At 38.2% G+C, this 13,632-nt stretch overlaps 1 protein-coding gene across 1 annotated transcript in view; it reads right to left on the bottom strand.

Moving 5' to 3' along the window:
• ints8 (integrator complex subunit 8) overlaps positions 1–13,632 on the bottom strand; it is a 69,599-nt gene that overhangs the window by 8,869 nt on the left and 47,098 nt on the right. Inside the window, exons 10-16 of the mRNA XM_084422811.1 lie at positions 13,520–13,620; positions 3,555–3,696; positions 3,335–3,405; positions 1,823–1,998; positions 1,576–1,706; positions 1,321–1,431; positions 628–832 (exon numbers count right to left, since the gene is read on the bottom strand). Coding sequence (XP_084278937.1) covers positions 628–832; positions 1,321–1,431; positions 1,576–1,706; positions 1,823–1,998; positions 3,335–3,405; positions 3,555–3,696; positions 13,520–13,620 — 937 coding nt within the window. The remainder of the gene's footprint in view (positions 1–627; positions 833–1,320; positions 1,432–1,575; positions 1,707–1,822; positions 1,999–3,334; positions 3,406–3,554; positions 3,697–13,519; positions 13,621–13,632) is intronic.

Genomic DNA, 13,632 nt, shown 5'->3' with positions numbered 1-13,632 from the left:
GAAGTTGAAGTCAAGTCAACTTTATGGTAATGAGCTATGACGCGGTTCGGCGGCAACCAATCGGAATGTAGAAGGGCTCCGTTTAAGAGGATTACAGGGAACGCAGTCCTGTAAACTTTGGTTCCGACCACATTAGTTTCCAAGCAAAATAGAGGAGAGGTTGATCATTTGAATTTGATAAGAAGGCGCGCAACACTATTTATAGGCAAGATTTTCATGCTAGAATGCTTGTTTTTCAGCGGGAATGCAAATTAGATTAGCACTTAACCATGAACATAAGCCACACCACACAAATTGCTTTTAATTGGCTTATTTCACTAGCAAACATGTCACTATAATTGTTAAGTTCTTTCCATCGATCAATTTCTTACTTTCACGTTTAAAAGATTCCATGAGGTTAACTTATACCCTACTTGGTCAGTCTGCAAAAATAACGATCGACATGCTTGTTTGCTTTGCAGCCCCTTTAAATAAAGTTTTATAAAAAACTAAGCAGTCGATCTACGTCAGAGCGTCCACGAATCTTTCCACGGCGTCGTTGGCAGGGCGCCAAGAGCAAATTTTGTCGCTCTCGCTGGCGGCGGTGTGAACGCACAGTAAGAGACCTTGTAACAGTAGACGTAATACCATGTATCCTCATCTCCAGATATCCGCGGACCCTGCTGACCAGGTCGGATGGAGGCCTCTCCATATTGCCTTTGACAGCACTCGCCTCGTGTGCTCTAACCTCCATCAGCAGTAGCTCATTGAGCATGACCTGACGCAGTTTAGGAGAAAACTCTGTCACCAGCTCCAGGCACGCTGTGAACAGCTGACGAGCATGCACAAAATCCTGCAACACCCAAAGAGACAAAAAAGGCTAAGTCACTAAGAAATATTTCCTGTTTGGGTTAAATCCCAGATTAATTCATCTTAATTAAACTACCTCAGTTTTCAAAATGAGTAACAAAAACGTGGCACTTGGAATCACATGACTGGATAACTGAAGTGTGCCTATGCACGTAGGTGATTTTGAATTAATATTTCATGTCGATATACAATAGTTACATACTGTTAAAACTAATTGTGGTGTTGATATCTTTGTAAGACTGCCGACTCTATAGAACAGTGGCAAGGAAAACTAATTTGACCTTACTCAGAGACCCCTATAGTGGTCGGGAGCATTAAAATTTTTGACAGTGTTCTGACACGGACATTTGGTCCTCTAAGGACCTCTGAGTAACTTTTTAAAATTGACACACAAGGGTTAAGAAGCTGGTTTTCTGGTGTGCATGTAAACATGCTGAATGGTGTTAAAGTGAGTCTTGTACAGATACACACCTTTATACTGATGCAGTGTAGACCTTTGGCCATGAGGATGTACACCAGGTCTCTTGTCAGGTTGTCTTTTATTGCTAGTATGACGTTTACATAGTCAACAGGAATCTCCCACTACAGAAAAAAAAGCATATAACTTTAAACTAACTTGAAATGTTTTTTTTCACAATGTCAACAATTATAATTTATTATTTTTTTAAATGTAAATTGCTTTATGACAAGCATTTTTGGTTTGCGAATCGGTCCACAAGACCTGACCTTATTGTTAACCCTCCAGAAGGGTCGCTCGGCCATCCCATGCAGCTCAATGAGGATTTGTCGGATATGTCGAGCATCCAATGACAGAATGAGCTGCTGTTCAAGCTGGCTGATATTCACACTGGCAGACACTGTTGAGAACAAGACATAAATAGCACACCACAACCAAAAGCAAGTAAAGCTCCTCATATCATAATATAAAAAAATTAATATTGTCACGATTAAATATCTGTCTGTCAGGATGTACCAGGTATATCGTAGAATGAGGGCAGTGATTTGGCACTGAGGTTGACTGTGGCTGAGCTCTTCCTCATCTGCTCTATCAGGATCTTCTTCTCCTCATCTTGAAGAAGTTCATTGAAGAGTTTATGAGATGACACCATGAAGGCCAGAGAAACATCCTCCAACCGGTCACAAACAGTCCTACAATGAAAACAAGAAAGAAAATCTAAAATCTCTGAAAAACAGGCAAGCTCAAAGCTCAAATGAACAGAGAGAGACGTCATGGAATATTTGTGTAATTGTAACACAATAGGAACATTTCAAATGAAATATAGTAGTGACAAAGTGAAAAAGAATATTATTGAAGTAAAACCCACTTTAAACAAATCCACCCTTAAAAACTAGAGATGCACCGATTGATCGGCTGGTGACCGGAATTGGCCGATTTCCACGTGATCGGCCGTGACCGGCGACCGGCCGGTCAGTCTGACAAATGCCAATTTTATGCCGGTCAAATGCACTCGGGCGCCGCATGATTAACATCGCGCAACATCAGCATCACACGTGCACACGGAACACACATGTAGGAAACGTCCGTTCAGACCGCAAGTGCGTATTTTTTTTCGGCGTACATGTTAATCAATGAGTGCATTCACAACGGGAGCAGGAGCAGCGCGTGAGCGTCAAGCAGGAGCGTCGCGAGCAGTGAAGCGCGTGTTTCGGCGCCGAGTCTATTTGCTGCGCTGCTCACGCTCAATTAAAGGGAAAGCACACTTTTGATGGACAAAATAGCCTAAATAGGGTTTCACAAAAAAAGTGCCCAAAATGCACAGAATTTGCGTGTTTTGTGTAGGCCATGTCAGAAAAGAAGACTAAATATATTTATAGAAAATGTACCCATTTAAACTTGTTTTATTATTCAGTTTGTACAAGTGATTGCAATAGGCCTGTGTGTGTGTGTGTGTGTGTGTGTGTGTGTGTGTGTGTGTGTGTGCTTTGAGAAATATCTTTATACTGCAAGGCTATATTTATTTTATTTTTTATTTATATATTATTTTATTGCCATTCCCTGTTTTCATACAGACGTTTAGTTTGCTAAATACATATATTAAAAAATTATTGGATATTGAATGTGAAAAGGAAATGGTTCTTCCATAACACTGCACTTCAGATGTGTGTGAATTACCCACACCTGGAGTAATTTATATAGTTCTATTTTATAGCGTTTATCTGTTCAAAAAAATATATACTATGCAAATTGTAAAATGTTCTATTACAGAAAAGATATAAAATAAATATTTGTGTGTGCTGTAAAGTGGTTAGAAAAAATGAAATCGGAATCGGCTAAAATCGGTATCGGCAGGTTAAACTTAATGAAAAATCGGAAATCGGAATCGGCCCAGAAAAATGTAATCGGTGCATCTCTATTAAAAACCACGTGAAAGCAAACAAAATGCAGGAAAAAAAATTTGAAAATGCATTTTCAAAAGTCTGGCTAGATGAAAATAGTCTTTTAAAACTATGTAAAGGTGCTCACTTGATGAAAAGAGCCATTTTTCTCTTGCTCGTTTCTGACAGGTGCTCCTTATCCAATGACCTTGTACACACCTGGAGACATGAGATCACTGAGCGTAAAAGAGCATTTCGTTTAAAAAAAAAAGACCAGGTGAACTAGATCAGTTTAGAGTGAGAACGTAGTAAATTAAGAGAATGGAGTGTGCGATGTGTATGATTCAGTGATGCAGCAGGGTTTATACCTCCAGCAGAAAGCTGATGGTGTTTTCACTGGGTTTGAGAAGCAGCTGATGGAAGGACACACAAGGGACACCACCCTCCAATGCATCTCTTACTGCATTACACACACACAGTTTATGACATACTTCCTCCAGAGCCCTGTCCCTGTCACATAAACACAAACGCACATTAAAGGAATATTCTATGCTTAAATATAACAAGCTCAAACTTTGTGCAATGTCATTTATCATGGCTTAACTAAACAAATTGTGTTTATAGTAAACCACTTATTATGGAAATCTATGGGGCAAGACATTCGGGTGAGTTTATAAACAAAAATATGAAGCTTTTACACAAATTCCTTAGTAAAAAATAAATGGTATTTGATCTTTTAGGTGGGACTACTTATCTAAAGGGCTTTTCACACTGCGCTTAACCCTGGCATTTGAGAGGGAAAATGTCAAATGGCCAAGTCAAATCATTTACTCTTTACGCTCTTTTTACAATACAGATTGTTTCAAAGCAGCTTTACAGTGATAACAGTAAAATAATGCAACAAATTTTGTTTCTGCTGTTCAGCAGATCTAGAAGAAAATAGAGTCATAGTCCAGCTTCAGTAAGTTCAGTAATGGTTCATTTTTGTTTTAAAAAAAGTTATTAATTTAGTTAATTTATATATAGGCTATAGCCGCTCTAGGGAAAACAGTCATCGTCCAGCTCAGTTCAGTTCTCATATAATGGTGTCAATGCAGGCAGATCAATAATATTGTTGACTATTAAGTGTCCCCAAGTAAGCAAGCCAAAAGCCAAAGGCGACAATGACAAGGAACCAAAACTCCATCAGGTGACAGAATGGAGAGAAAAAAACCTGGGGAGAAACCAGGCTCAGTCGGGGGGCCAGTTCTCCTCTGGCCAATGAACACCAACAAGTCATCACACTGGTATGGAGACTGGTTTCCAAAAAATATTATCAGGAAAAACTTGACAGTGTAGTATCAAATATGTACAATATGAGGATGCGCAATGCTAGAGCCTTTATGCAAACAGGTAACGTGCTGCGGTCTAATCAATGACACCGACACCGCAAATATGCAAATAAGAACGTTAGGAATGTTGTACACTGTGAAAAGTCAGCTTACGAATCCCCAGCATTAATTGTTAACCCCAAGTGTGTGTGAAACAGGATAACCCAGGATTCTGTTAACCTGGTATTTAAAATGGCCCAGAATTGACAATTGGTTTTTTAACAGTTACATATAAACCTTTCAAGTAAAAAAATTGTCAAATGGACTACTTGCACAACTACTACCGCATTCTACTTGTTACAACTCAGGTGTTTCTGGTAACAGTGCACCTACATACATGAGAATGCAGATTATACCTACGGTTTATGGCTGTTCTCTGCGTTAACATGAATAATCTTGAACCTGCTGAAATGTTCCTATAAATATTTTTTCTTTCCAACTGAGCATTCTGAATTATAAATACATACTGCATATTTCCCCACTAACCTAAAGCAGTCCAGTGCTCGTCTTCTCATTAACGGTGTTTTTCTCTTACTGATCATATTTCATACCTGTTCAGTTAATATTTTTAAATGAATTCGACTGATAAAAGGTATATCCTCCCATGGACAAGTGTTGAAAATTAGCATGATTAATTAAACAGTAATGCACACAGCGTAGAGAAGAATGACAGTCAACTACTTTGAATATTAAATAAGAATTTTGGGCAAATGATTGACAGTGAAAACTGACACAGAATAGTGATTAAAATATTTAATAAATTCATGGAGCATGCGACTTGTGATAATTTCAGCGTCTCAGAGCGTCTCAGAGCGTCTCGGTTCATTAAGCGGTTCGGTGCGCATTATTAACAAACAGAAACTCATACCCTCTAATGATTGCACTGTATTCTGCATGAGATCAAATTACACTGGATAATTCAAATGTCACAAAAGGCTGATTCAGGTTTGGGCTGCGTTTCCCAAAAGTATCGTGAGCTGAGTTGATCGTAGAGACCATTGGTTGCAATGGTTCTACGATCTACATACAATGCTTTTGGGAAACGCATTCATCTCTGTCGTCTGTTCAACTCAGCGCTGTTGTCTTTCAGAGATACGGTCATTGTAAGAGTGGGTTGTTTGCGTTCCCTTGCGTGCTTGTGGCTACCTACCAACACATAGGGAAAATATTTAAGAATAAAGTATTTCACATGTATACACACACGAGCACGAAAGCGTTTTCTGTGCTGAACAACGCGATGCTGTTTTAATCGTTATCAACATTTAAGTTTGTATTGCAATTAAACTCATGTAATTCACGCCCAAGCCATATTCATGTGTTTCAATTATTTTGGTGGGTCTTGAGATAGATTATACTTGTCTAGGTGGATCCTGGAATGGAAAAGTTTGTGAACCCTTGAACTACGTGACTACAGGACACTGAAAATATACATAAGCGGAAATAAACGAGTTGTACCATTTCAAAACTGAAATGCATCACAAAGCTCAGTGCAAGTAGTCCATTGGACAGATAATTAAATTCAAACGCAACACACGCACTGTGTTGTGATACATTCCTCTTCTTACCCTCATTACAAATTTGTGTGATTGTGCAGACAGATCACACAGTACCCGTCAAAAGTTTGGAAACATTACTATTTTTGATGTTTTTGAAAGAAGTCTCTTATGCTCATCAAGCCTGCATTTATTTGATCAAAAATACAGACAAAAAAGTAATATTGTGAAATATTACAATTTAAAATAATGGTTTTCTATTTTAACACACTTTCAAATATAATTCCTTTCGGTGATGCAAAGCTGAATTTTCAGCATCCTTACTCCAGTCTTTAGAGTCACATGATCCTTCAGAAATCGTTCTAATATGCTGATTTACTATCAATGTTGGAAATGAATGAATAGGTTTAAAAAAAAGAACAGCATTTATTAAAAATAGAAATATTTTGTAACAAAATTAACTCCCGTTGAAAGGTTTGGGGTCAGTTTTTGAAAGAAATTAATACTTTTATTAATTTTATTCAGTCATTAAATGTGTTAAATTGATTTAATAAATCACAAAATAAACAAGTGATAGAAATATTTTCTAACAATATAAATCCTTACTATCACTTGTATGAATGCTGTTCTTTTTAACTTTATTCATGTATGAATCCTGAAAAAAGTATCACAGGTTCCAAAAAAATATTAAGCAGCACAACTGTTTTCAACATTGATAATAACTGAGTATCAAATCAGCATATTAGAATGATTTCTGAAGGATCATGTGACACTTAAGACTGGAGTAATGATGCTGAAAATTCAGCTTTGCATCACAGAAATAAATTAAATTTTAAAGTATATTAAAACTAGATTGATCTAGGCAAGATGGCCGCCATGGTGCAGCCACAGTGTTTGGCAGGTCCTGTGTGTCTGCCACAAAAGTATATCAAAAACCCTTGGATTTTGCCATGCTTGTCTGGTCTTCTCCTGTCCTTCTACCTCCTCTTGAGTTTAACGTGTCCAAGGAAAATGGATAACTTAACTCTCTACCCAGCAAAGAGGAGCCAACATCTTCTGTATGCAAGAATCCTGGATTGTGGACATGCTAGGCCGCCCCCAGGTAAACTTGATCAAACAGCATCTAGATCATTCCCTGGGGCTGTGAATCTTTTGATGATAATACTTCTGGCTGGTGATGTTGAGCAAAACCCTGGACCTGTTTTAAGTCCTGTGCTACAGCTGTTCCCTGGGCTAACACCACCTCTGCTACCTGGGCTACAGCAGCTTCCTGGGCTAATTCCACCTCTGCTACCTGGGCTACAGCAGCTCTCTGGGCTAATACCACCACTGCTACCTGGGTTACAGCAGCTCTCTGGGCTAATACCACCACTGCTACCTGGGCTACAGCAGCTTCCTGGGCTAATTCCACCTCTGCTACCTGGGCTACAGCAGCTCCCTGGGTTAATACCACCACTGCTACCTGGGTTACAGCAGCTCCCTGGACTAATACCACCATTGCTATCTGGGCTACAGCAGCTCCCTGGGTTAATTCCACCACTGCTACCGGGGCTACAGCAGCTCCCTGGGCTAACACCACCACTGCAGGACCTTATTTCAACTAAGCCCAGTATTTCACCACAACCCATTACACCCATGCGTACACAGAGGAACCCTGTATTTAAAAAACATCGATCGTGTAAGTTATTTCAGACTCTTAAAGGTCCCGTTCTATGTGATCCCATGTTTCAAACTTTAGTTAGTGTGTAATGTTGTTGTTAGAGTATAAATAATATCTGTAAAATTATAAAGCTCAAAGTTCAATGCCAAGCGAGATATTTTATTTAACAGAAGTTGACTACAAAAAACGGCTCGATTGGACTACACCCCTCTACATCCTGCTTTAATGATGTCACTAGAACCGTAACCTCCGCCCACAGGAACACAGGCGTATTGATGGCGAAATGTCAACAGACGTGGTTGATGTTTATCTATAATCGGATACCGCAAAAGTTTAATTCGAAGTTGTTAGTTTGCTCTGTCCATTTCACCACGGACTGTTTTTATTTGGAATAATATCAAGCAGGCTTCTCTCAGCGTTTCATACTGACGAAGGGGACTATTTCAACTATATTCCAGCAAGCGGTAAGTAGTGATTTAATATGGAAGTAGCGATCACTCTTCACATCGTTCGTTTCTCTTAGTAGGATGAAAATAATCTTACTTAAACTGTGATTAATATACAGAAAGCGATCAAAGAACAATCCCTTTCCAATCGTCCAAGCTGTCAATCACACAGCGCGAGTTTATCTGGACACTTGCCAAAACTCGTTATGAAATCAATGACGCTGTTACACTGCACAACGAAGCTCTTACTGTATTTATATGCCTCATGTTTGCATTGGTGAAATCATTAGTGATAGTGCAGAAACTGCGTTGCAATGATAAGATCTTTCACGCGATCAACAGACTGTCATCTGCTCAGTGCTCACCAGATATTTCATATGCAAGCATGTCAGCCAATCACAGCAGATGGCGTTTACACTGAAGTCTCACAGCAGACACGCCCCTTCAAACAGAGTGTTCAAACCAGGGAATGAAATCAGGCTAGGAAATATGCCTTTTATTTCTAAATTATAACAATTTTTGATCTAAAAAACATACTAACATTATAAGGGCACCCCTGGAAACATTATAAAATAATAAAAATAATCCATGGAATGGGACCTTTAATCAAGCCAGGACTATATGGGATCCACAGTGTAAAAACAAAGGGCTCTTAGGTGGCCATCTGAACATACGCAGTATGGCCCTAAGAGGGAACAATTGGAGCATCTTCTCATTAACTCAAATGTAGATTTCTTGGGACTTTCAGAAACTTGGCTTAAACCCTCTTCCCCACAAGCAGTGGTATCATTACAAGGCTACAATGTCTTTAGAAAGGATAGGCATCAAGGAAAGGGGGGAGGGGTGTTACTGTATATGAAGGACTCTTTAAAATGTACACAAATAATTTGGCCTAATGAAATCCCAATTGAATGTGTTGGAGTTAAAGTGTCACTCTCAGCAGAAATGTAATTTACTGTTTTATGTCTTTATCGCCCGCCTTCAGCAAAAGTAGATTTTTATGATCAATTTAAGGCACTTCTGAGTTGTTGTGACTTTAATATTGAGGTTATTCTAATGGGAGACTTAAATGTAAATTGGGACAACAAAAGTGACAGAAAGAAACTGAAAGAAATTACAGATAATTTTGGACTAACACAAATGATCAGTGATCCCACTAGAATAACAAATCGCTCTAAAACTCTAATAGACCTGGTGTTCTCTAAAGCCCCTTTCACACAGCGCTTTGAACCCGGGAAATTGCCGGCAAATTGCTAGAACGCCTTCTGTGTGAACACAAACACGACCCGGGATTGATGCCGGCATCGATGCCGGGTTGGGGACCTAGTAACATTGCCGTGTTCAGTCCCGGAACACGCGCTGTGTGAACAAAAGCCGTAATAATGCTGTCGTAGTGATGACACTGAAGCCGGGATCGTTCGCCAGCTGTGAAACGGTACGTAATGCGCAAGTTTATGATCGAATCAGAGAAAAAATGCACAAGCTTGGTTTCTCGAGAGAGCAATCGCAGCTCATAAGCAAACTTCAGACGCTGCTGAGACATTACAAGTCACATCGATGTCACGTGTCTTTACGGGATTTTTACGGCTTGTGTGTGAACGCACTCTCTGATTCCGGAAAATCACTGGCAATGTGAATGAACCAAAATCAAACGAACCCGGGTCAAATCCCGGGTCACTTTATCCGTGTATTTTCCGGAATCTCTGTGTGAAAGGGGCTTTACAAACTAGATAGAATGATAAAAACATACAATTTCTTGACTGGCTTGTCTGACCACAATGCCATATTCTTCTCTAGAAAGCTGACTAAAAAACGATTGAGAAGTGTCAGTAAAAGCACTAATATAAAACAAACATTTATTCCAAAGAGCCAAGAACAACGTTTAACTGCAGCTCTAAATAATCTTGGTCTAGCATATTATCTTGTGATGACACTAATAAATGTTGTAATCTACTATACTCCTCTATTAAAGGGGTTCTGTCTCAGTTTCAGAAAGTGGGTCATTTAAAGAAACGAGTTTATTCCTTGCCTTGGATCAACAGTGAGTGTAAACAGCTTATGACACTCAGAGACAAATTACTTAAAAAATCATTACAATTTGGATTAACTACTGATCGATTAAATTTTGTATCCGCAAGGAATAAAGTCACACAAACTTTGAGAATGGCAAAAGCTAATTTTTTCATGACTGTAATTAATGGTGGCAAAGGCAATTGTAAGCTAATTTCGGAAAATATGAACAAACTCCTTGGTAAAAGTAAGCACAATGCTGATAAAGACCTTGAACTCAAATTTGCCAATGAATTGGTATCAGAGCCCTTCAGCCTAGCAACTAAATTAAATGATTATTTCCAAAGTACCATTGATGAGATTGCACAACTGTTTTCTAATTCTTGTGACTCTCAACAAAATATTGGCAACACCGACCTCCATATGGATGCTTCAACTCAAAATTCAAAGTTTAATATTCAAATAATTACAGAAAATGAAGTAGAAAACATAATCTCTAAATTGAAAAGTTCTAAAGCAAGGGATGTGTTTGGATTTGATACCAATCTTCTGAAGCATTATAAATCTTGTATCTTGGTGCCTGTGACCTATCTTATTAATTTATCAATCACGCAGGCAGTCGTCCCTTTGAGTTGGAAGGTGGCAAATGTCATACCAATATATAAATCGGGTGATAAATTAGACCCTGCTAATTATCGACCTATTAGCATACTCCCTATCTTCTCAAAGATAGCAGAAAAGTGGGTCGCTAACTCTATTATTGCACATCTTAATGATTCTAATCCGGGTTTGCACCCTATGCAATTCGGATTTTGATCTCTTCACTCAACTGAAATGGCTGTCTGTGTTTTTGTTGAGAAGGTGAAGTCTTATTTAGACAAAAACAGTTATGTTGCGGCTGGTTTTGTTGACTTTAAGCATGCGTTTGATACTGTGAATCACCTTAAGCTCTTGTCTAGACTGTCAACATTTAACTTTAGCAATCAAATCGTTAAATGGATACAGTCTAATCTATCAGATAGAAAACAATGCGTGCAAATAAAGAATAGTAAGTCACCCTATCTTCACTACACGCAAGGTGTCCCTCAGGGATCAATTTTAGGTCCCCTGCTATTTTCACTTTATGTAAATAACTTGCCCAATGTGTGCAAAAATGTGGACACGATTATGTATGCAGACGATACGGTAATTTTTACACAAGCCAAAAGTGCTGATGATGCAGCCCATCAGCTTTCATTAGCCTTAAATGACTTACAAAAATGGCTGAATGATTCATGCCTGTGCCTTAATGTTAAAAAGACCGTATCAATGTTTTTTAGTAAACCTAAAACAACCGTGGCCGCAGTAAAAGTTCGCTTGGGTGGACAAGAATTAATTAATGTTGAGGAATTTAAGTATTTGGGAGTGCTAATAGATTCGAAATTATCCTTTAAAAAACACGTTAAAAAAGTAGTGAAAACTGTAAATGTTAATATACGGAACTTTAGACATATTCGTACATCATTAACGGATACAGCAGCGATTACATTCCTGCACTCTATGATACTGGCTCATATTGAGTACTGTATCACAAGTTGGTCCTATACGAGTCATGCTGCTATTGGGCCAATCGAAGTATGCTACAAAAGAGCATTGAAAATATTAGACAAGAAACCTTCGTCATATCACCATTGTCAAATTTTAGATAAATATAAGTTTTTAAATTTTGCTAATTTCAAATTATTTAAATCAGCCTGTCTAATCTCCAAGGTTATACATGGTCTGGCGCCTCCACCATTGAGTGATTTTATTAAACAAAAGTCTAGCAGTGTTGCCGGGTCTCGAGTGACTAGAGCCACTATGAGAGGTGATTGTGACTTGGCATTTAGGCGGACCGCCTTTTCACAGAACGTCCTGTCATATCAGGGAGTGAGCTTCTGGAATAGTATTCCACTGTCAATGAGGGAAAGCACAAGTCTTCCTACCTTTAGGAGTCATTTAAAAGTGTGGCTGAGGGACACACAAACATGTGATCATGTTTAGTTAATCATTATATATCAGACGTAAAACAGAGTTAGAGCATTACAAAAAGGGATACAATTATCAGTGTAATATGGGTTGTGCAATAAGAGTCAGTAACATGGGTTGTGCAATAGGGGTCAGTGTGATGCGGGTCAGTGCAATATAGAATGGTGTAATATGGGTCAGTGTAATATCAGGTCAGTCAGGGCATGTGCAAAATTGTGATTTGTGCAATACAGTTGATGCTTTCCTGTTTTTTTTTATATGTCCTTTGTTGTCCACTCTTGTTGTTATTGTTTGTTCTAACATGATGTGATCACTGTTCTTGTCCTTGTCTCTCTGTATATAGTCTGTATATAGTGTATCTGTATGTATTTATTAACTTGTGTGTAACACCAACCTGCCAGGGGGTCTGCAGATGGAAATTAGCCTAAGGCTATAATCTGACATATTTACATTTGTGAAAATGTTCATTAATATGTATTGTCCCTTTTGTTTTTCAAAAAAAAAAAAAAAAAAATAATAATAATAATAATAATAATAAACATTATTTTAAATTGTAATAATATTTAAAATATTACTGTTTTTTTCTGTATTTTTGGTCAAATAAATTCAGGATTGATGAGCATAAGAGACTTCTTTCAAAAACATTAAAACTGTAATGTTTTCAAACTTTTGACTGGTACTGCTATGGCTTGACATTAACTTTTTTGCTCACCAGCCACTGTGGCTAGTGGTTTTCCAAAGTTCACTGGCCACAATTTTGTTGTTGGGACATTACATTTTAGTTCGGCTGTGATGCATGTTATTGGATGCTCAAACAAACAGCACAACTGAGTTCATGTGGAGCAGCATTTAGTGTGAACAAAGCCACTCTGAAACGTGTAACTTCCACATGTAAAAAAATGTAAGCGTTGCGCTTCACTCTAAAACCCACCAAATTGACAAGTGGAAGTGGAAGTGGCTGTTAAACGCCACTGCTGAAATCCACCCACATTTGGTTAGTTGACGAGTGTCAATGTCAAGCCCTGTATATACACATATAAACAAGTTGAATATAATTTCTGTTGTTGTTTTTCATTTCTAATGTTTTGTAATAAAATAAGAATTTTGTATAAACTTTTTGTATAAATTTCATTTCGGATTTAAAAAAGGAAAAAAGAATGGAACTAAATGGTACTAAACACATTCTATGCTTTTTTTAATGCTTTTTTATGCAAACCAAAAAATGTGGCTCTGAACATTTCAGTAGTTATTAACAGTCTCAGGTGCTGTCCAAAAAGTCATTTTGAACCCTAAATACACATATAATTATCCATTAAGCATTTAAAAAAGCATCAAGCCATGTCTCACCCATGTTGAAGCTTGTGCAACAGCTCTAGCTGAATTGAATGTCTGAAGCTGTTGGGTAGACTGAGTGCTACATTGTCCCTGATAAAGGCCTCGATCAGCGCCTACAGCAAAAA

Source organism: Rutilus rutilus, assembly GCF_951802725.1.
Source record: "Rutilus rutilus genome assembly, chromosome: 11".
Classification (NCBI taxonomy): domain Eukaryota; kingdom Metazoa; phylum Chordata; class Actinopteri; order Cypriniformes; family Leuciscidae; genus Rutilus; species Rutilus rutilus.
This window is presented reverse-complemented; position numbering and strand designations above follow the sequence as displayed.